The sequence below is a fragment of the Oncorhynchus mykiss genome, chromosome 11 (genome assembly GCF_013265735.2).
Source record: "Oncorhynchus mykiss isolate Arlee chromosome 11, USDA_OmykA_1.1, whole genome shotgun sequence".
Classification (NCBI taxonomy): Eukaryota; Metazoa; Chordata; class Actinopteri; order Salmoniformes; family Salmonidae; genus Oncorhynchus; species Oncorhynchus mykiss.
Window position 1 is genome coordinate 19,067,334 of NC_048575.1, and position 21,510 is coordinate 19,088,843.

At 44.0% G+C, this 21,510-nt stretch overlaps 1 protein-coding gene across 1 annotated transcript in view; it reads right to left on the reverse strand.

Annotated features, from left to right (window-relative positions):
- The window catches only part of LOC110535425 (catenin delta-2), a 393,927-nt gene that overhangs the window by 191,852 nt on the left and 180,565 nt on the right, over nt 1-21,510 (reverse strand). The window contains exons 4-10 of the mRNA XM_036935119.1: nt 18,326-18,360; nt 17,986-18,105; nt 10,006-10,172; nt 4,569-4,689; nt 3,031-3,244; nt 2,811-2,925; nt 2,559-2,691 (exon numbers count right to left, since the gene is read on the reverse strand). Coding sequence (XP_036791014.1) covers nt 2,559-2,691; nt 2,811-2,925; nt 3,031-3,244; nt 4,569-4,689; nt 10,006-10,172; nt 17,986-18,105; nt 18,326-18,360 — 905 coding nt within the window. The remainder of the gene's footprint in view (nt 1-2,558; nt 2,692-2,810; nt 2,926-3,030; nt 3,245-4,568; nt 4,690-10,005; nt 10,173-17,985; nt 18,106-18,325; nt 18,361-21,510) is intronic.

Below are 21,510 nucleotides of genomic sequence, written 5' to 3' on the forward strand. Positions count from 1 at the left end.
ACTGTATATTGTGCTGATCTGCAGTGGTAGAGGGTATTTTACCATGCTACTGTGTAGGGAGGACAGCGTAGTTATGTAATCTCTATAGAGCATATTGTCTAGCATCAGCCATAAAATAATAAGATTCAAAATGCATTTTCCTCAGTCCTTTGTGTGTGTGTGTGTGTGTGTGTGTGTGTGTGTGTGTGCGCACACGTTTCCCCCTTTTCTGGCAGGATTCCCGAACACAGACACCTCTGACTTTTCCTCACTGAGCGCTTGTACATTACACTGCATAACAAATGTATGGTAGGCCCTCCCTGGGAGGAAGAAGGAAGGGGGAGAGGGGAGTGAAAGAGCAAGAGACAGAGACAGAGACCGAGAGAGACAGAGAGAGAGAGACAGAGACAGAGAGAGACAGAGACCTAGAGTGAGACAGAGAGAGCTAATAATAAAACAAAATATTTGGCATGGGTCATCAGACCCTCAAAAAGTTCTACAGCTGCACCATCGAGAGCATCCTGACCGGTTGCATCACCGCCTGGTATGGCAACTGCTCGGCATCTGACAGTAAGGCGCTACAAAGGGTAGTGCGTACGACCCAGTACATCACTGGGGCCAAGCTTCCTGCCATCCAGGACCTATATACTAGGCGGTGTCAGAGGCCCAAAAAAACGTCAAAGACTCCAGCCACCCAAGTCATAGACTGTTCTCTCTGCTACAGCACGGCAAGTGGTACCGGACCACCAAGTCTAGGTCCAAAAGGCTCATTAACAGCTTCTACCCCCAAGCAATAAGACTGCTGAACAATTAATCAAATGGCCACCCTGATTATTTGCATTTACAACCCCCCCGCCCCCTTTGTTTTTACACTACTGCTACTTGCATAGTCACTTTACCTCTACCTGCATGTACAAATGACCTCGACTAACCTGTACCCCTGCACATTGACTCGATACTGGTACAACTGTATATAGCCTCGTTATTCTTGTTTTATTGTGTTACTTCCCCCCCCCCCCCCCCTTTTTCCCTTTAGTTTATTTACTAAATATTTTCTAAACTTTATTTTCTTAAAACTTTATTGTTAGTTAAGGGCTTGTAAGTGAGCGTTTCACTGTAAGGTCTACCTACACCTGTTGTATTCGGAGCGCGTGACAAACAACATGTGATTTGATCTAGTAGTAATAATGAAGAGAAGGAAGCTGCCTCCCTTTAACACTACTGATGGTTATTTACCAACATGAGGGTTTGAATATGTACAGAAAGGACAGAAAGGAGAGAAAGGAAGGAAGGATGGAACCAAGAAGAGAGGAGCACTAATTAGAATGATGGACACACTCTGTCGCCTGTCTCATCCTTGTCATCCTCCTCTCCTCTCCGGCTCTCTTCCCTCCCTTCTTTGATGTCTCATGGAGACTTACTGAGTCACTGCTCAGGCTCCCCAAATCAAAGTGCTCAACTGTTAGGATGGAGGGATGGAGAGAGAGAGGGAGGGAGCTGGCCTCCCATGACACTATGAAACTTGAAATTTGATACAGTCAGAAAAATGTTATAATGATTAAAGGAAATAAAAGGAATATGCAAAACCAGCCCAAGTCCCCTGCTGCCTGTGTTCAGCTCTTAACCTCCTGTTTGTGTGCTAAGAAGGAAACACGAACCATATTATTATAAAGTATTATATAAATATGATCATAAAACCACAATGCAACACTACTACAAAGTATTGCTTTAGCCTGTTACTCTTGAGGATTTAACTCATTCTATAACAAAGTCATGAACGTTTTCACTTTGATGCTTGTGCTCAACGTCAAAGATAAACAAATACATCATTATTATTAAACAAGTAGCGAGCATAACACAGCCCAAACATTCAGTGTTGCATTCATGTTATAGCTAGCAGCGTTTCAAATGTACACTGTCAACGATCTTCAACATCCTATCTTGTTTCAATTCTTAGAAAACAATTTAATTTAAACTTTAGAATTGATGGAATTTTGAAGGACCTGACACTAGCTAAAGACATCATTGAGTATTTGTATAAAGTAATGTCTCCAAAACTCTCTATAAGTGTAATATAGAGCACAACCCTGGCCTGTGTTCTATTCTCTCTCCACACAAAAAGCCCTTGAAGCATCACGACTCAGCTGTATAAGAGGCTGATTGCAGTCTTCAGAAGCACTGAACCTTCAGATGACATTCAACAAACACACAGCTTATTCAACACACACCTACACGCCTACACACACACTCACACACAGACTGCAGAGCACAACCACTCATTACTGCAGAGCCACGGGTCTGTTATTGGGATCAATAAGAGAAAAGATGTTAGTAACCTGACAGACAGTTATTACCACTGAGTAACTCTAACTCAAAGATAACAGTCAACAACTCACTCACACCGAGGACAACAGTCAGACCACATAACAAGGTAAAGACCAACTCTAGGCCAAGGACTCACTTAACTCTATACAGAAGAGTAAATAACAGCAGAGGAAAAATATTCAGTGTTTGCATTGCATACATGGAGGGATTCACTTTGAGAGGAGCGTCGTTGCACATGTGTGTGTACGTCTTACCTGCCAGACTGCCTGGCCTCTGTAGCGTAGCGGTAGCATAGAGCTCATGGGATATCTTGTACTGGTCGGAGGCGTGGTGAGCAGCCAGTCTTTTAGGAGACAGAGTAGCGTAGCTCCCTATGCCCGAACTCATCTAGTGATTCACATAGAAACCCATTGTGTAGAACATACATGATTATTTTTATTCTAGAGAATGTTGCTTAAGAATAATGTGCAGTACTATGCATTGAATATCTGTGTTTCAATACACACCAGGTGTAGTGGGGATGATGAAGCGCTAGCCCCTCCCCCGGCAACTGTTGCTATGGAGTTGGGTGGAGAGCCCACCCTCAGCGGAGACCCTGTTGTTGTCACAGCACCAGTGGTGCTGTAAGCATAACAAATTGTTTGGTTATGGTGATAATTTTAAATGTTTTTTAATTGTAGGTTTAACCTCGTTCTTCTTCCAAACCAACCAATGAAATGGCCCTACCTGTAGGACTTGGCGAGTCGGTTGGCTGGGGACTGTTTGCTGGGTGAGGATGAGGAGGAGGAAGGTAGGCGCTGGGTGGTAGCGTAGCCCGGTGTGTCTGAGGCTGAGCCCAGGCGCTGCAGCTTGCTGGGAGAACCAGACCCTCCACCTCCACCTCCGGTCAGAGGGGAACTCACACGCTGGGCAGGCAGGGTGGAACTGGAGTAGTAGTGACCTAGGATCAGATGGAACAGGGGTTATAACAAGGTTGAAGAACATTAGTCCTCTAGACGCTGATCTAATACCAGTTTAGCACTTTCCCTAAGCTGTTGCTAGATCTGTGCCTAAGGGCAATTTCTAACCGAAGCTGAAAGTATCGGATGCCATGTGTAGTACCTTTAATGGTATTATCTCTGTCTCATTTCTCTTTATGTATAATGGTATGTACTGTATTATAAAACAATCATTTCTAACCCAAGCTGAAAGTATCGGATGCCATGTGTAGTACCTTTAATGGTATTATCTCTGTCTCATTTCTCTTTATGTATAATGGTATGTACTGTATTATAAAACAATCATTTCTAACCCAAGCTGAAAGTATCGGATGCCATGTGTAGTACCTTTAATGGTATTATCTCTGTCTCATTTCTCTTTATGTATAATGGTATGTACTGTATTATAAAACAATCATTTCTAACCCAAGCTGAAAGTATCGGATGCCATGTGTAGTACCTTTAATGGTATTATCTCTGTCTCATTTCTCTTTATGTATAATGGTATGTACTGTATTATAAAACAATCATTTCTAACCGAAGCTGAAAGTATCGGATGCCATGTGTAGTACCTTTAATGGTATTATCTCTGTCTCATTTCTCTTTATGTATAATGGTATGTACTGTATTATAAAACAATCATTTCTAACCGAAGCTAAAAAGATTGGATGGCATGTGTGGTTCCTGGTCTCTTTAAGGACATTATCTCTCTCTCTAAATTCTGTCTATACAATGTTATGTATACAGTCTATCAAATCAAAATCCAATTTTATTTGTCACATACACATGGTTAGAAATGCTTGTGCTTCTAGTTCCGACGATGCAGTAATAACCAACAAGTAATCTAACTAACAATTCCAAAACTACTGCATTATACACACAAGTGTAAGGGGATAAAGAATATGTACATAAAGATATATGAATGAGTGATGGTACAGAGCGGCATAGGCAAGATACAGTAGATGGTATATACATATGAGATGAGCATGTAAACAAAGTGGCACAGTTAAAGTGGCTAGTGATACATGTATTACATAAAGATGCAGTAGATGATATAGAGTACAGTATATACGTATACATATGAGATGAATAATGTAGGGTATGTAAACATTATATTAGGTAGCATTGTTTAAAGTGGCTAGTGATATATTTTACATCATTTCCCATCAATTCCCATTATTAAAGTGGCTGGAGTTGAGTCAGTGTGGTGTATTGTATTTATATAATGTAGATGTGTACTGGTATTGTAGGTATATTGTATATATATAATGCAGATATACAGTATACCAATTGTGGGAAGCTGTGCATCAGGCAGATGAAAGGCACTGCCATGGCTCTGAGAGAAGGAGTCTCCTCCACTACCTCCCCCTCCCCCTGCCTGCTGCTGGGCCGCACGACTAGATGTCACCTGGAGGGAGAAAGAGAGAGCGTAAAGAGAGAGTGATAGAGGAGAGAGGAGAAAGAAGAGACAGAGTGGGGGGAGTAAAGAGACAGAGGGAGACAGAGAGAGAGAGAGAGAGAGAGAGAGAGAGAGAGAGAGAGAGAGAGAAAGAGAGAGAGAGAGAGAAAGAAAGAGAGAGAGAGGTGGACAGAGAGGGAGAAGGGAGGGTTGTAAAAGACTACTATTCTACCTTATCACCACATCACTTCTCTCTACATCTTCTTAAGGTAACAGATATACATTTCTAAAAGGTAGAACCTATAACACTGCCACAGATGATATCCGGTCCAGTTGGAATCCACTCTCAGATCATGCATTTTTCACCGGGTCACAGTGATCCTATCCCAACACAACAGACAGAGTTATCTAATGTATTCCTCTAGATCCTCAGAGACAGGAGCACAGCATATGTTTCTACTCCTCTGAGCTCCTTCCCCTTATGCTAATGACAGTCACCATGAATATGTCTCTAAAGGTGAACCACACACACACGCTGAGGCTCGCTTGCAGTAGGCCCCCGATTAACAGTGCACACGCACACACACACACACACACACGTTCCTCAGGCAGCTCCTGGCTCCAGGCTGTATTTTCCCTAATAAGCCAAAGCATGTCTACTGATTACAGTGACTCTGTGGTTCCAGGTCACTCATTAAGCCCAGGCATCACAGGGTAGAAGGACATTTTTGCATCTACTTCTCCATTTTGAGATTTTGGGTTATTTTGGTCCATTAATATTAGTATTTTCAAAGAGTCTAAATAAAAATGTCAAAAGTTGATGAAAATGTATATTTCCGTTCGTTTTTCATACCGTCATCAAAATGTCATGAATTGTAACAACTTTGAAATGGACATACATGTACATCCATTACTTCAAATCTCACTATATTGAAACACACATATGTAAAAGCCAATTTCATAGAACATTTTACAAATTGGACAAAATGAAGTAACTTACTTTGGTGGTGATTGGGTCTTAATAGGCGTTTGGTAGTCTTAATTCAGTGTACTTATCTTTAACTGACATTTCCTGAAAGTCAGACTCATCCCACACACCAACTAATTTCTCTCAGCTTCAGAAGCATCTGCATCCACCAAATGTTGTGTGGTAATCCTTAGAGGTATTCTCCAGACTTGATATGGTGTCACATCGCTATTCTTTATGACATTTTCTTTTGAAATTAAATGTTTGTACCTTTCTTTAGTATTTTACAGATAGAAATATGAAAAAAAGTATTTATCCACAATCTGCTATGTATAAGTCTGGTTCTAACTTAGACTTCCTCCAGTGTCTAGAAAAATGAATTTGCATGCTATGCAAATATGCAGATATTTAATGAGATTCAGTTGAAGTCGGAAGTTTACATACACCTTAGCCAATTACATTTAAACACAGTTTTTCACAATTCCTGACATTTAATCCTAGTAAATATCCCATGTCTTAGGTCAGTTAGGATCACCACATAATTTTAAGATGGTGAAATGTCAGAATAATAGTAGAGAGAATTATTTACTTCAGCTTTTATTTCTTTCATCACATTCCAAGTGGGTCAGAAGTTTACATACACTCAATTCGTATTTGTTTAATTGTTTAACTTGGGTCAAACGTTTTGGATAGCCTTCCACAAGCTTCCCACAATGTTGGGTGAATTTTGGCCCATTCCTCCTGACAGAGCTGGTGTAACTGAGTCAGGTTTGTAGGCCTCCTTGCTCGCACACGCTTTTTCAGTTCTGCCCACAAATTTTCTACAGGATTGAGGTCAGGGCTTTGTGATGGCCACTCCAATATTTTGACTTCGTTGTCCTTAAGCCATTTTGCCACAACTTTGGAAGTGTGCTTGGGGTCATTGTCCATTTGGAAGATGCGTTTGCGACCAAGCTTTAACTTCCTGACTGATGTCTTGAGATGTTGCTTCAATATATCCACGTAATTTTCCTGACTCATGATGTCATCTATTTTGTGAAGTGCACTAGTCCCTCCTGCAGCAAAGCACCCCCACAACATGATGCTGCCACCCCCATGCTTCACGGTTGGGATGGTGTTCTTCGGCTTGCAATCCTCCCCATTTTTCCTCCAAACATAACGATGTTCATTTTGGCCAAACAGTTCTATTTTTGTTTCATCAGGCCAGAGGACATTTCTCCAAAAAGTATGATCTTTGTCCCCATGTACAGTTGCAAACCGTTGTCTGGCTTTTTTTGGCGGTTTTGGAGCAGTGGCTTCTTACTTGCTGAGCGCCTTTCAGGTTATGTCGATATAGGACTTGTTTTACTGAATCTTCACAATGTCCTTTGCTGGTGTTCTGGGATTGATTTGCACTTTTTGCACCAAAGTACGTTCATCTCTCGGAGACAGAACGCAGCTCCTTCCTGAGCGGTATGACGGCTGCGTGGTCCCATGGTGTTTATACTTGTGTACTATTGTTTGTACAGATTAACGTGGTACCTTCAGTCGTTTGTAAATTGCTCCCAAGGATGAACCAGACTTGTGGAGGTTTACAATATTTTTTCTGAGGTCTTGGCTGATTTTTTTGGATTTTCCCATGATTTCAAGCAAAGAGGCAGTGAGTTTGAAGGTAAGCATTGAAATACATCCACAGGTCCACCTCCAATTGACTCAAATGATGTCAATTAGCCTATCAGAAGCTTCTAAAGCCATTATATCATTTTGGAAAATTCCAAGCTGTTTAAAGGCACAGTCAACTTAGTGTATGTCAACTTCTAACCCACTGGAATTGTGATACAGCGAACTATAAGTGAAATAATCTGTCTGTAAACAATTGTTGGAAAAATTACTTGTGTCATGCACAAAGTAGATGTCCTAACCTACTTGCCAAAACTATAGTTTGTTAACAAGAAATTTGTGGAGTGGTTGAAAAACAAGTTTTAATGACTCCAATCTGAGTGTATGTAAACTTCCGACTTCAACTGTATCACCTAATCATCATATTAATACAATATTTCATAAACATTTATTTTTTTAAGTATTCTTTTTGTGTCCACATTGAACTGGTATAAGTTGATTGTGATATGATTAAGGGGAAACATTTACCCTATTAGGGTGTGGTGCCTGGCCTTAACAGAAGGCCAGAAAAACTGATTCATCAGACATGGATTGGATTATGCTGTTTAAAACCTGCAGTCATTAGTTCACTAGACTAAAGTCTTAAACCAAACACTCTGAGTCCCAAATGGCATCCTATCCCCTATTTTCGTCCTAGTGCTCTGATCAAAAGTAATGCACTATATAGGGAATAGGGTACCATTTGGGACGCAGTACAATCCTGTGGTTGTCTTGGGGTTTCAGCATTGAGGGAGACTCTGCTGTAATGTCGGTGTGCAGATATAGCCTGATCCCTCTGTACCAGGTGACACATCTCCATACGTTAAATATTCATCCGGAGGCCCATAGTGGTATAAATACACTGCAGGAAAACGGCTATCTGAGACAGTGGCTTACATAAACAAATGCACACACACACACACACACACACACACACACACACACACACACACACACACACACACACACAAAATGAAAGATAAATAGATAGGCACTACGCTCCACTCATCTTAAGAGATTCACAGTGTGTGTTATAGGTGCTAGATCTCTATGCATTGTTGAAGCAGAAGTACCATTGTAGTATAAATACCTAGCTAGTAGTAGTGTATAAGAGGCTCTACTGTATGTGATGCAGTAGCCTTATATAATCAGTCTGTCCTGGTCTAGAGTAGACTATACAGCCAGTGCTACTCAGAACATCTCCCCAATCAACCTGACAGACAGGGCAAAACATCACTGGAACACAACCAGACAGAGAGAGACAGAGGGAGGACAGGGCAGGGTTGGGGGGATTGGGTGATGGGGAGGATGGTAAAAGTGGACAGGAGCCCTCATATTGGCACAATTGAAACAGGAAGAAAGAAGACAAGAGAGACAGGCAATGCTCCTCTTCCTCTCTCTTGTCAGTCTCTTGTTTTTCTTTGTGTGTGTGTGTGTGTGACAAGATATCCTGGTTTTAACAATTTGACTTAAAATTCCAACGTTTGTCCACATTTCTCCAAACGTCAAATTGTGTGTGTGTGTGTGTGTGTGTGTGTGTACTGATACTGGTACACTGAAAAACATACATTTGCATTTCCTTTCCTCTAGTAATTAGCTACTATTTCAAAATGTATCCCTATGTATTATTCATAACCATACAGACAGTAAAATAAAACATTTGCCCTCTCAATGCATGCTGTATCTTTTCATAAAGCTTTGCAGTTGGTAACAAATGGCAGGTGTTGTTTTGAGTATGTCTGAGTAGATGAGCACCTTTGTGTGTTTGTGTGTGAAAGTGTTGTGTGTATGTATGTATGTATGTATGTATGTGTGTTTGTGTTTGAATGTGTGTGAAAGTGTTGTGTGTATGTATGTGTGTGTGTGTGTGTGTGTGTGTGTGTGTGTGTGTGTGTGTGTGTGTGTGTGTGTGTGTGTGTGTGTGTACTGTCAGCTAGCTTGTGAAAAAATGAACATAGGGAATAAATGTCTCCTGCAGGCTAGAGGATAAATTGAATCCTCTTGATCAGGGTGCGGAGATGAACACCCATTTACCTCCTTTAACAAATTATTAGAGAAATAACAAACCAAACTGGTATCTCCCCATGCAATTAAACAGTCCACCTTCACTGCTCCCCTCTCCCTTCCACCTAGATCAAATAAACCGTGCTAAATGTATCTGTCTCTTTCCTCTAACCTCTACTAGCCACACACCTCCCCAGGCTACTACGACCTGTGTAGAGCAGCAGGATAGCCCACACACAATGGTGTGGATGACAAATAGAGAGAGAGAGATAAAGGGGAATGGGAAAGAGGAGAGAAAGTTAGAGCCGACTCCGTTAGCTTATTCCGAGCCAACAGCTAACGGAAGACTTTTGACTTGTAGAACGTGACTTTACCCTTCATAAGGTTAAGCTAAGGAGCATTAGAAAATGTGAAAGCAGTAGATAGTGTGCAGAACAGCCACATCGCCCAGTCAAGAGGAGAGCTGGGCAGAGAACTCCCTGCCTGGCTCCCTTCCTCCATCCCTGGGTACAGAATAAAAACTGCTCAGGACAGTAGTGTTCGGCTACAGAAAATAAAAACAAATATCGCAGTAACATATGAGAGTAACTTTGCCTTGAATGCGACAACTGCTTTACTAGAAGAGATTGTGAGTCGCTAAACATTAGCATTATCCTCATCATCATCATTATCATATCCTCATCTTTCTCCTCATCATCATTGTCATGGTGACCTACCTGGTTGTAGCTGTGCACGGCCCCTCCGACCTGTCCACTGCGCTGTGGGGTTGCCGCTGCAGCACTGTCGCTAAGGGCGAGGGTCTGGTTGCTATGGTAGCTGGCGGAGTACTGGAGCGAAGCCTCTGGGGTGGAGTTGAGCTGCAAAGAACTCTGGCAAAGAAGAGCTGGGGAGAGAGAGAGAGAGAGAGAGAGAGAGAGGGAGGGAAGGAAGGAGAGAGATGCAGCTATTTAGAACAGGCAGTGCAGCGTTTCAGCCCTCAGTGATTTAGAAAAAGCATACATCATTTATCAGGAGAGGGAGAGAAGGAGAGGGAGGATGGGGTGGATAAGGGGTTATAGGGGAGGAGGAGAGGGAGGAGGAGTGGATAGGGGGTTATAGGGGAGGAGGAGAGGGAGGAGGGGGTAGATAAGGGTTTACAAGCGAGGAGGAAAGGGAGGAGGGAGTGGATAAGGGGTTACAGGGGAGAAGGAGAGGGAGGAGGGAGTGGATAAGGGGTACAGGGGAGGAGGAGAGGGAGGAGGGAGTGGATAAGGGGTTACAGGGGAGGAGGAGAGGGAGGAGGGAGTGGATAAGGGGTTACAGGGGAGGAGGAGAGGGAGGAGGGAGTGGATAAGGGGTCACAGGGGAGGAGGAGAGGGAGGAGGAGAGGGAGGATAGAGTGGATAAGAGGTTATAGGGGAGGAGGAGAGGGAGCAGGGGGTGGATAAGGGGTTACAAGGGAGGAGTGAGTGGATAAGGGGTTACAGGGGAGGAGGAGAGGGAGGAGGGAGTGGATAAGGGGTTACAGGGGAGGAGGAGAGGGAGAAGGGAGTGGATAAGGGGTTACAGGGGAGGAGGAGAGGGAGGAGGAGAGGGAGGAGGGAGTGGATAAGGGGTTACAGGGGAGGAGGAGAGGGAGCAGGGGGTGGATAAGGGGTTATAGGGAGGAGGAGAGGGAGCAGGGGGTGGATACGGGGTTATAGGGGAGGAGGAGAGGGAGCAGGGGGTGGATAAGGGGTTACAGGGGAGGAGGAGAGGGAGGAGGGAGTGGATAAGGGGTTATAGGGGAGGAGGAGAGGGAGGAGGGAGTGGATAAGGGGTTATAGGGGAGGAGGAGAGGGAGCAGGGGGTGGATACGGGTTTACAAGGGAGGAGGAGAGGGAGGATGGAGTGGATAAGGGGTTATAGGGGAGGAGGAGAGGGAGGAGGAGTGGATGGGGGGTTATAGGGGAGGAGGAGAGGGAGGAGGGGGTAGATAAGGGTTTACAAGCGAGGAGGAAAGGGAGGAGGGAGTGGATAAGGGGTTACAGGGGAGAAGGAGAGGGAGGAGGGAGTGGATAAGGGGTACAGGGGAGGAGGAGAGGGAGGAGGGAGTGGATAAGGGGTTACAGGGGAGGAGGAGAGGGAGGAGGGAGTGGATAAGGGGTTATAGGGGAGGAGGAGAGGGAGGAGGAGTGGATAGGGGGTTATAGGGGAGGAGGAGAGGGAGGAGGGGGTAGATAAGGGTTTACAAGCGAGGAGGAAAGGGAGGAGGGAGTGGATAAGGGGTTACAGGGGAGAAGGAGAGGGAGGAGGGAGTGGATAAGGGGTACAGGGGAGGAGGAGAGGGAGGAGGGAGTGGATAAGGGGTTACAGGGGAGGAGGAGAGGGAGGAGGGAGTGGATAAGGGGTTACAGGGGAGGAGGAGAGGGAGGAGGGAGTGGATAAGGGGTCACAGGGGAGGAGGAGAGGGAGGAGGAGAGGGAGGATAGAGTGGATAAGGGGTTATAGGGGAGGAGGAGAGGGAGCAGGGGGTGGATAAGGGGTTACAAGGGAGGAGGGAGTGGATAAGGGGTTACAGGGGAGGAGGAGAGGGAGGAGGGAGTGGATAAGGGGTTACAGGGGAGGAGGAAAGGGAGGAGGGAGTGGATAAGGGGTTACAGGGGAGGAGGAGAGGGAGGAGGAGAGGGAGGAGGGAGTGGATAAGGGGTTACAGGGGAGGAGGAGAGGGAGCAGGGGGTGGATAAGGGGTTATAGGGAGGAGGAGAGGGAGCAGGGGGTGGATACGGGGTTATAGGGGAGGAGGAGAGGGAGCAGGGGGTGGATAAGGGGTTACAGGGGAGGAGGAGAGGGAGGAGGGCGTGGATAAGGGGTTATAGGGGAGGAGGAGAGGGAGGAGGGAGTGGATAAGGGGTTATAGGGGAGGAGGAGAGGGAGCAGGGGGTGGATACGGGTTTACAAGGGAGGAGGAGAGGGAGGATGGAGTGGATAAGGGGTTATAGGGGAGGAGGAGAGGGAGCAGGAGGTGGATAAGGGGTTACAGGGGAGCAGAGAAGGAAATAGAAGAGGAGCAAAGAAGGAGAGAGGCGAGGAGCAGAGAAGGAGAGAGGAGAGGAGCAGAGATGAAGAGAGGAGCAGAGAAGGAGATAGGAGACGAAGAGAAAAGGAGAGAGGAGAGGAGCAGAGAAGAAGAGAGGAGCAGAGAAGGAAAGAGGGGCAGAGAAGGAGAGAGGAGAGGAGCATAGAAGAAGAGAGGGGAGGAGCGGAGAAGAAAAGAGGAGAGGAGCGGAGAAAGAGAGAGGAGAGGAGCAGAGGAGCAGAAGGGAGCAGAGAAGGTGAGAGGAGAGGAGAAGGAAAGAGGAGAGGAGCGGAGAAAGAGAGAGGAGAGGAGCAGAGGAGCAGAAGGGAGCAGAGAAGGTGAGAGGAGAGGAGAAGGAAAGAGGAGAGGAGCGGAGAAAGAGAGAGGAGAGGAGCAGAGGAGGGGAGGGGAGAGGAGCGGAGAAGGAGAGAGGAGAGGAGCGGAGAAAGAGAGAGGAGAGGAGCAGAGGAGCAGAAGGGAGCAGATAAGGTGAGAGGAGAGAAGCAGAGAAGAAGAGAGGAGCAGATAAGGAGAGAGGGGCAGAGAAGGAGAGGGGCAGAGAAGGAGAGAGGAGAGGAGCATAGAAGAAGAGAGGGGAGGAGCGGAGGAGAGAGGAGAGGAGCGGAAGAGGAGAGAGGAGAGGAGCAGAGGAGGGGAGGGGAGAGGAGCGGAGGGGAGAAGGGGGGATGGGTGAAATAGGAGAAGAGGGGACGGGTGAGAGGAGAGGAGAAGATGGGGGAGGAGAAGTGGGGGATGGGTGAGAAATTGTGAGGAGAGTAAGCGAGCATGCATTTCTGTCTTTAATCACAGCTCTATCTCTCTCACGTTCTCTCTTTCCTTCTGTCATTTATGTGTTGGCGTCTCTCAGCCTAAAATGGTTTAATTTGTGATCTGGGCTGTGTGGAGTAATGTCACTCTCAACTGTGGCATGTTTAAACACACACACACACACTGGACCTAAGCATGTTTACACTATCAGTCTCCATCAGCATCAGAACGCTAAGCATTCTGGGTCAACACAACACATTCCCTTAGAGAGCAACACTCTACATGGACGAGAGGGAACACACACCCACCCTCCATTTGAGAGGAGCACTGCTGGGTGAAGAGGCATACATTCTCCAGAGCGAGGAGAACAATACTGTTGTCCTCTGTCACACACACACACACACACACACACACACACACACACACACACACACACACACACACACACACACACACACACACACACACACATACAGTGCCTTGCGAAAGTATTCGGCCCCCTTGAACTTTGCGACCTTTTGCCACATTTCAGGCTTCAAACATAAAGATATAAAACTGTATTATTTTGTGAAGAATCAACAACAAGTGGGACACAATCATGAAGTGGAACGACATTTATTGGATATTTCAAACTTTTTAAAAAAATCAAAAACTGAAAAATTGGGCGTGCAAAATTATTCAGCCCCCTTAAGTTAATACTTTGTAGCGCCACCTTTTGCTGCGATTACAGCTGTAAGTCGCTTGGGGTATGTCTCTATCAGTTTTGCACATCGAGAGACTGACATTTTTTCCCATTCCTCCTTGCAAAACAGCTCGAGCTCAGTGAGGTTGGATGGAGAGCATTTGTGAACAGCAGTTTTCAGATCTTTCCACAGATTCTCGATTGGATTCAGGTCTGGACTTTGACTTTGCCATTCTAACACCTGGATATGTTTATTTTTGAACCATTCCATTGTAGATTTTGCTTTATGTTTTGGATCATTGTCTTGTTGGAAGACAAATCTCCGTCCCAGTCTCAGGTCTTTTGCAGACTCCATCAGGTTTTCTTCCAGAGTGGTCCTGTATTTGGCTCCATCCATCTTCCCATCAATTTTAACCATCTTCCCTGTCCCTGCTGAAGAAAAGCAGGCCCAAACCATGATGCTGCCACCACCATGTTTGACAGTGGGGATGGTGTGTTCAGCTGTGTTGCTTTTACGCCAAACATAACGTTTTGCATTGTTGCCAAAAAGTTCAATTTTGGTTTCATCTGACCAGAGCACCTTCTTCCACATGTTTGGTGTGTCTCCCAGGTGGCTTGTGGCAAACTTTAAACAACACTTTTTATGGATATCTTTAAGAAATGGCTTTCTTCTTGCCACTCTTCCATACAGGCCAGATTTGTGCAATATACGACTGATTGTTGTCCTATGGACAGAGTCTCCCACCTCAGCTGTAGATCTCTGCAGTTCATCCAGAGTGATCATGGGCTTCTTGGCTGCATCTCTGATCAGTCTTCTCCTTGTATGAGCTGAAAGTTTAGAGGGACGGCCAGGTCTTGGTAGATTTGCAGTGGTCTGATACTCCTTCCATTTCAATATTATCGCTTGCACAGTGCTCCTTGGGATGTTTAAAGCTTGGGAAATCTTTTTGTATCCAAATCCGGCTTTAAACTTCTTCACAACAGTATCTCGGACCTGCCTGGTGTGTTCCTTGTTCTTCATGATGCTCTCTGTGCTTTTAACGGACCTCTGAGACTATCACAGTGCAGGTGCATTTATACGGAGACTTGATTACACACAGGTGGATTGTATTTATCATCATTAGTCATTTAGGTCAACATTGGATCATTCAGAGATCCTCACTGAACTTCTGCAGAGAGTTTGCTGCACTGAAAGTAAAGGGGCTGAATAATTTTGCACGCCCAATTTTTCAGTTTTTGATTTATTAAAAAAGTTTGAAATATCCAATAAATGTCGTTCCACTTCATGATTGTGTCCCACTTGTTGTTGATTCTTCACAAAAAAATACAGTTTTATATCTTTATGTTTGAAGCCTGAAATGTGGCAAAAGGTCGCAAAGTTCAAGGGGGCCGAATACTTTCGCAAGGCACTGTAGGTGCACACGTACACACACAGGGATAAGGGGCAGGGTTGGTCTGGGCTTACTTAACGGTAGTTAGGTCCATGACGTGTGCTATATCTCACTGTGCTTAAATACATCAATCACAGGCTTTTCCTACTCCCTATTGGAGAGACAAATAATCTTCTCTCCCTCACCCCCCCCTCTCCCTCTCTCTCTCCCACTCTCTCTCTCTCTCTCCCTCACCCCCCCCCCCCTCCCTCTCTCTCTCTCTCTCTCTCTCTCTCTCTCTCATATTGTCCCTCCCGCTCCCTTTGATGTTTATGTCAGCAGAGCACACACACACACACCATACCACAAACACAGTTTTCATCTGAGCCACTCTGTCTTTGTCTGACATTTAGTTGAAAGTTGCGTGTAACTCACCAGAAGTGCTCTTAGGCTTTTTAGGCTTTTACATTTCTCTACATAACCAACAGGAAATGACAGCCTTTAACCACCATCTCTACCACCTCTGGAACTAAAAATGCAGGACTATATTAAAAAAAAGGGGGGGGGGGGGGCTATCTAGAACCTAAAAGGGTTCTTCAGCTGTCCTCATAGGAAACCCTTTGAAAAATTTGGTTCGGGGTACATGAAATCCAATAGGGTTTCCCCTGGAACCAAAAAAGGGTTTTTACCTGGAACCAAAAAGGGCTTAACCAGGAGCCAAAAGGGTTCTCCTAAGGCAGGGATGGGCATCTTTGATGGGGGTGGGGGCCACAGAATTTCTGAACTCATCATGAGGGATCGCAGTTGCACGCAGGTCTGCGTACCCACATGTGCAGACCCCCCCCCCCCCCCCCACCACCACATTGGAAAAAAAAAAAATTGCAGCCCTCCTCTTGACAGTGTAGAGCCATTTTGTTTTTGTTTTAGAGGTAATTTCTACAAATCTTTCCATAGGGTGGAGAGAAATGTTTGCCATTTTAATATGATATCTGTGTCAGAGTGACTAACAAAATTACGCGGCCGCTAATTCAACCATGATAACAAGTTTAGATAGCTGGCCGCTAGACTCATTTACCAATCTAAAAAATGTTTAGTTGACGGGGGCTAATTGAATGACTATCAGTGACTGGCATAACAAGAGAAAAACTGCAGATGAACAAACAAATGTCAAACTTGAACCTTGTGGTATTCTACGACCTCAACTGAGTACAAAAAAATACATTGATCCAAGGGCCTTCAAAAGGGGGGCGGCCTGCGGGCCGGCAGTTGCCCATCCCTGTCCTATGGGGACAACTGAATAGAACCCTTTTTTCTAAAGCTGTGTTCGAAATACTCATACGAACCGCAATTACTGTACTATTTATGACGTGAATTAAGTATGTAGTATGCTTATTGGTCATAGTATGGATATAGTTAGTATGCTAAATGCTTCAAATGATTTCGTACTATATTCGGCAAAATTTGAAGTATTTCTGTGCTTTTGGGGCCCATAATGCAAATCTTCAGAAAATGGGCGTGGCTTCACAAGAATTTCAGATTTGAAGAAAAAGTCAGACGAGCGGATAACAAATGTAAGTACAAAAAGTAAATATTCATTCATTTAACAAATTATGTTGAGCAATGGAATAAAACATTTATGACTTTTCAAATTAGTTACGTTACACGTTGTGTTGCCTGACAATTTGTTAGGTATGCTAGCCTTACGAACCGAACCGCATAGCATATCATTACAGCAGTTGCTTGTATGTACCGGTATGTGTTAGCTACCTAATGTTAGGTTAGTATGGGTATTTGAATACAGCTTAAGAGTGTACACTTGGTTCTCTGTGTTTTGGTTTAAGTGTCATCTTTTTAGAAGCACTACCTCTCTACACAAGTTAAACCCTCCATGTTCTCTCGTTTTGCTGTAAGCCTGGGAATCCAAACAGCCCTTCACCCCCTGAACTCCCTTATGATGCCAACAAACACATCAATATGTTTTCGGCTAAAATGAGAGAGAGGACTGTTCTATCCTTAATCTGTCTCTGTGTAGTCGGGGATTAAAACTATCTGCAGTAGAGTTTCACAGCAACCTCCTCTCGTCTCCTCCACCCATCTCCTCTCCTGCTCTAGGTTCCTATGAATTATTAAACAAACGCCACTTTGTGCTTCACAGCGAGAGGGGGAATGTCCCACACACGCACACACACACACACACACACACACACACACACACACACACACACACACACACACACACACACACACACACACACACACACACACACACACACACACACACACACACACACACACACACACACACACACACACACACACACACACAAGCCTGTATATGCTGTTTTGTATATCAACTTTTTGTGTAATATAATGTTGTCTGCTTCTGAACTGACAGAGGAAAATCCAAACCGAGGGTGTTCTGTTCTTTCCAACTAAATAGTCCCCTCGACTCTCAGTGGAATGACTGTCATTTTGAGGACTATTAGGAGAGATACACTACATTTATAAACCACTCTCCTTCTATCAAAAGGAAAAGTCTGTGTGTGCATCAGTAAGACTAAACGGTTTGGTTTGGGTTTCTTTTGTAATATATCATTTCTGAAATGGGCTCTCAGTAAATACAAACTGATGGCTAAACCTCTTTGGGGTAGCATTGACGACAGAGAGATGGAAATGTCTTACAAATGTGATTGTGTTATTTCTTCCGTGTCCCTAAATGAGCTCTTAGCGGGAACTTGCACCAGAGGAAACACGTCAATATATAGGAAGAGACTAAAGAAAGAATGGGAACGTTACACACAAACACACCCTGTCATATTAAAATAAGAGTTGTCCTCACGTTCTCCTGTGTTGTATTGATGAGGGTCCAGTATTCCAGACTCCTGCAGGGATCTGATGCAGGAGTCGACCAGCTCCAGTCCTGTGGTCAGCTCATCCTCTATGTCCTTCTGGCCATCAGCTGGACAGGAAACAGGAAACAGGGGGAACAGGTTAGTCTGGGTCACAGTCGTGATACAACCTCCACAAAGGGTGTGTATTGTCATTGTCACACAAATTTGATGATGTCCATGTCGGTGATATCTGGTTGTATTCTTAGGAAATATGCATAATCAAATATTATATAGTGATTATCAATAAAAACGGCTTATAAAAAGTAAAGTATTTGACGTTTAGCCTACCTTGGATGTTCCAGCGAAACTGCTCATCTGCCGAACTGCAAGAAAACAGTTGAGGTTAAGAAAAATAACTCATAATATGGAGTTTATTATACAGTAATATACTGTAACCTCATAGTTCATTGTTGTTATCAAATATTCAAACTGTTTACTGTAGACAACTGAGGTAAAAAAAAATAAAAAAAATAAAAAAATAAAAGCTGTAATAGCAGTGGTCAGAGATTCAGCACCATTGAAGTGGACAGCGACTGAATAGGAATTCGGAAGTTCAGCACCAACAGAACAGAAGACAGCGGCCGTCCGGACTACAGCCACTCGCCACCAGGAGACCACAGCAAGGCCTTACCAGGAAGGAAGTCAGAAGTTTACACAAACCTAGAAGTGGAAGGCTCCCCAAGACCTCTGCTAGCGATCCTGACTTTTTCAAACCTTATAATTGTCAAAATAGGGAATAAATTGCAAGTAAACAAAAATATAACTTTCCATTGTTTCTGTGAAATCGCTGTCACATCCTCTTTATTTTTCTGGATCAGGGATAGACCACGCTAGGAGGCTAATGTTGCTCTGTTAGCTAGCTCCCAAGGACAATCAATGAGAGCCAGTAACAGAGTGATTTCCTCTTGAGAGAACAAAGCTGAGTACAAAGCTGAGTATATAAAATGAACAGTAAACATTACACTCACAAACGTTCCAAAGCAATAGAAACATTTCAAATGTCATATAATGGCTATGTACAGTGTTATAACGATGTGCAAATAGTTAAAGTACAAAAAGGAAAATAAATCAACATAAATACTATATTTACAATGGTGTTTGTTCTTCACTGGTTGCCCTTTTCTTATGGCAACAAATCTTGCTGCTGTTATGGCATCAAAATTGGATTTGTTTTCGTATTCTTTGAGTGTCTGTCTAATCTGAAGGAAATATGTATCTCTAACATGGTCATACATTTGGCAGGAGGTTAGGAAGCTCTGTTTTCACCTCATTTTGTGGGCAGTGTGCACATAGGCAGACCTGGATCTCAAGAGAAGACAGAATATGGCAGCCTCTCTCAATTGCAAGGCTATACTCACTGAGTCTGTACATAGTCAAGCTTTCCTTCATTTTATGTCAGTCACAGTGGTCAGGTATTCTGTCACTGTGTACTCTCTGTTGAGGGCCGTTTGTTCAGATGTTTTGTAGATTCTTTCCAATGTGTCAAGTAATTATCTTTTTGATTTCTTATGATTTGGTTGGGTCTAGTTGTGTTGCTGTCCTGGGGCTCTGTGGGGTCTGTTTGTGTTTGTGAACAGAGCCTCAGCACCAGTTTGCTTAGGGGACTCTTCTCCAGGTTCATATCGCTGCTTTGTTATGGAAGGTTTGGGAATCACTGTCACATTCGTCGTATGAGTGAGACCAAGGCGCAGCGTGGTATAGGTACATTCTATTTTAAAGAATGAAACACTTAACAAAAACAACAAAACCAACGAACGAAACATGAAACTATACAAATTAGTGTAGACAGGCATCTAAACAAAAGTCAAGATCCCACAACACAAATGAGGAAAATGGCTCCCTAAATATGATCCCCAATCAGAGACAACGATAAACAGCTATCTCTGATTGGGAACCATATCAGGCCAACATGGACATACAAAAACCCCTAGACATACAAAACCCCTAGACATACAAAAATGTGAGTACCCACCCTAGTCACACCCTGACCTAACCAAAATATATAGAAAAACAGAGATATCTAAGGTCAGCGCGTGACAATCGCTTCCTTTTAAGTGGTTATAGAATTTAACGTCTCTTTTCTGGATTTTGATAATAAGCAGGTATCGGCCTAATTCTGCTCTGCATGCATTATTTGGTGTTCTACGTTGTACACTGGGGATATTTCTGCAGAATTCTGCATGCAGAGTCAGTTTGGTGTTTGTCCCATTTTGTGAATTCTTGGCTGATGAGCAGACCCCATACCTCACAACCATATAGGGTAATGGGTTTTATAACTGATTCAAGTATTTTAACCAGATCCTAATAGGTATGTCAAATTTTATGTTATTTTTGATGGCGTAGAAGGCCCTTCTTGCCTTGTCTCTCAGATCGTTCACAGCTTTGTGGAAGTTACCTGTGGTGCCGATGTTTAGGCCGAGGTATGAATAGCTTTTTGTGATATATCTCTCTCTCTCTCTCTCTCTCAGAAACACTATAGCAGGCTATGCAGAAACACACAATTAGAGGGATCACTGGGTCACGAGATCCCCTCGTGATCCTGGTGATCACATAGACCACGGCAGTGTGTGTACGTGTGTGTGTGTGTGTGCACCCAGGTCTTGCCCCTAATTGCACTGCAGTAGAGCTTCCAGTGTAAAATAGATGGAGGACATTACAGAGGGAGAAAGAGGGAGAGGGGGGGAGAGGGAGAAGGAGAGGGGGGGAGAGGGCTGGAGAAGTTAAGTATTTAATTAAAAAAATGACAATGTTTTTATTCCCGGACTGCCTGGATCCTCTATTGGGGCTGTTGCGGTGACCGTATTAAAGCCACACCTGCGGTCACGAGTAATGAAGGCACGGTAATTAGGCTTCTCCAAGTTCTGATGCTGCTGATGGTCATTAGTAGCCTACCAAACGTGCTAACTGCCTGGTACTCAGCACTCTATTGTCCCTGTAACCACTCTGACAGCAATGCAAATGTGTCCAAAAATCTAATCAAACACTTCATGAGACCCAATGTGCTCGTGTTGCGCAACATTTCTATTGGCTATGCAATCGAGGGAGAAAACAGAGGTTTTCTATAGGTTAGGCCTACTATATTTATTTCTCAACTTTCCTAATATTAAGCACATTGGTTCTCTTTACAACAGGAGAATAGCCTACCTGGCTGGCATGAAAATGAACCAGGGGAAACGCTTCCTCCATTCACTATATAAGTGCATAGATGACATGTATGTTTTCCCCTGCCCCAGTCTTGAGACAGAAGCATGATAAGGGTCCATTCTAAATCAAAACCAATGTCACACATATATTATTTAGTATATGTAAAGACAAGATTAAATCAAGAATAGTCTGATGGGTGACAATATTAGTTTATCACTTGTGAATGATGCCCAGCATAAGAAAAAAAACATTTTTCCCCCAACTTTTTCGAATCATAGTCATGTAGCCAAGCACATAGGCCTATATGTTTTTATAAGGTTTGTACAAAC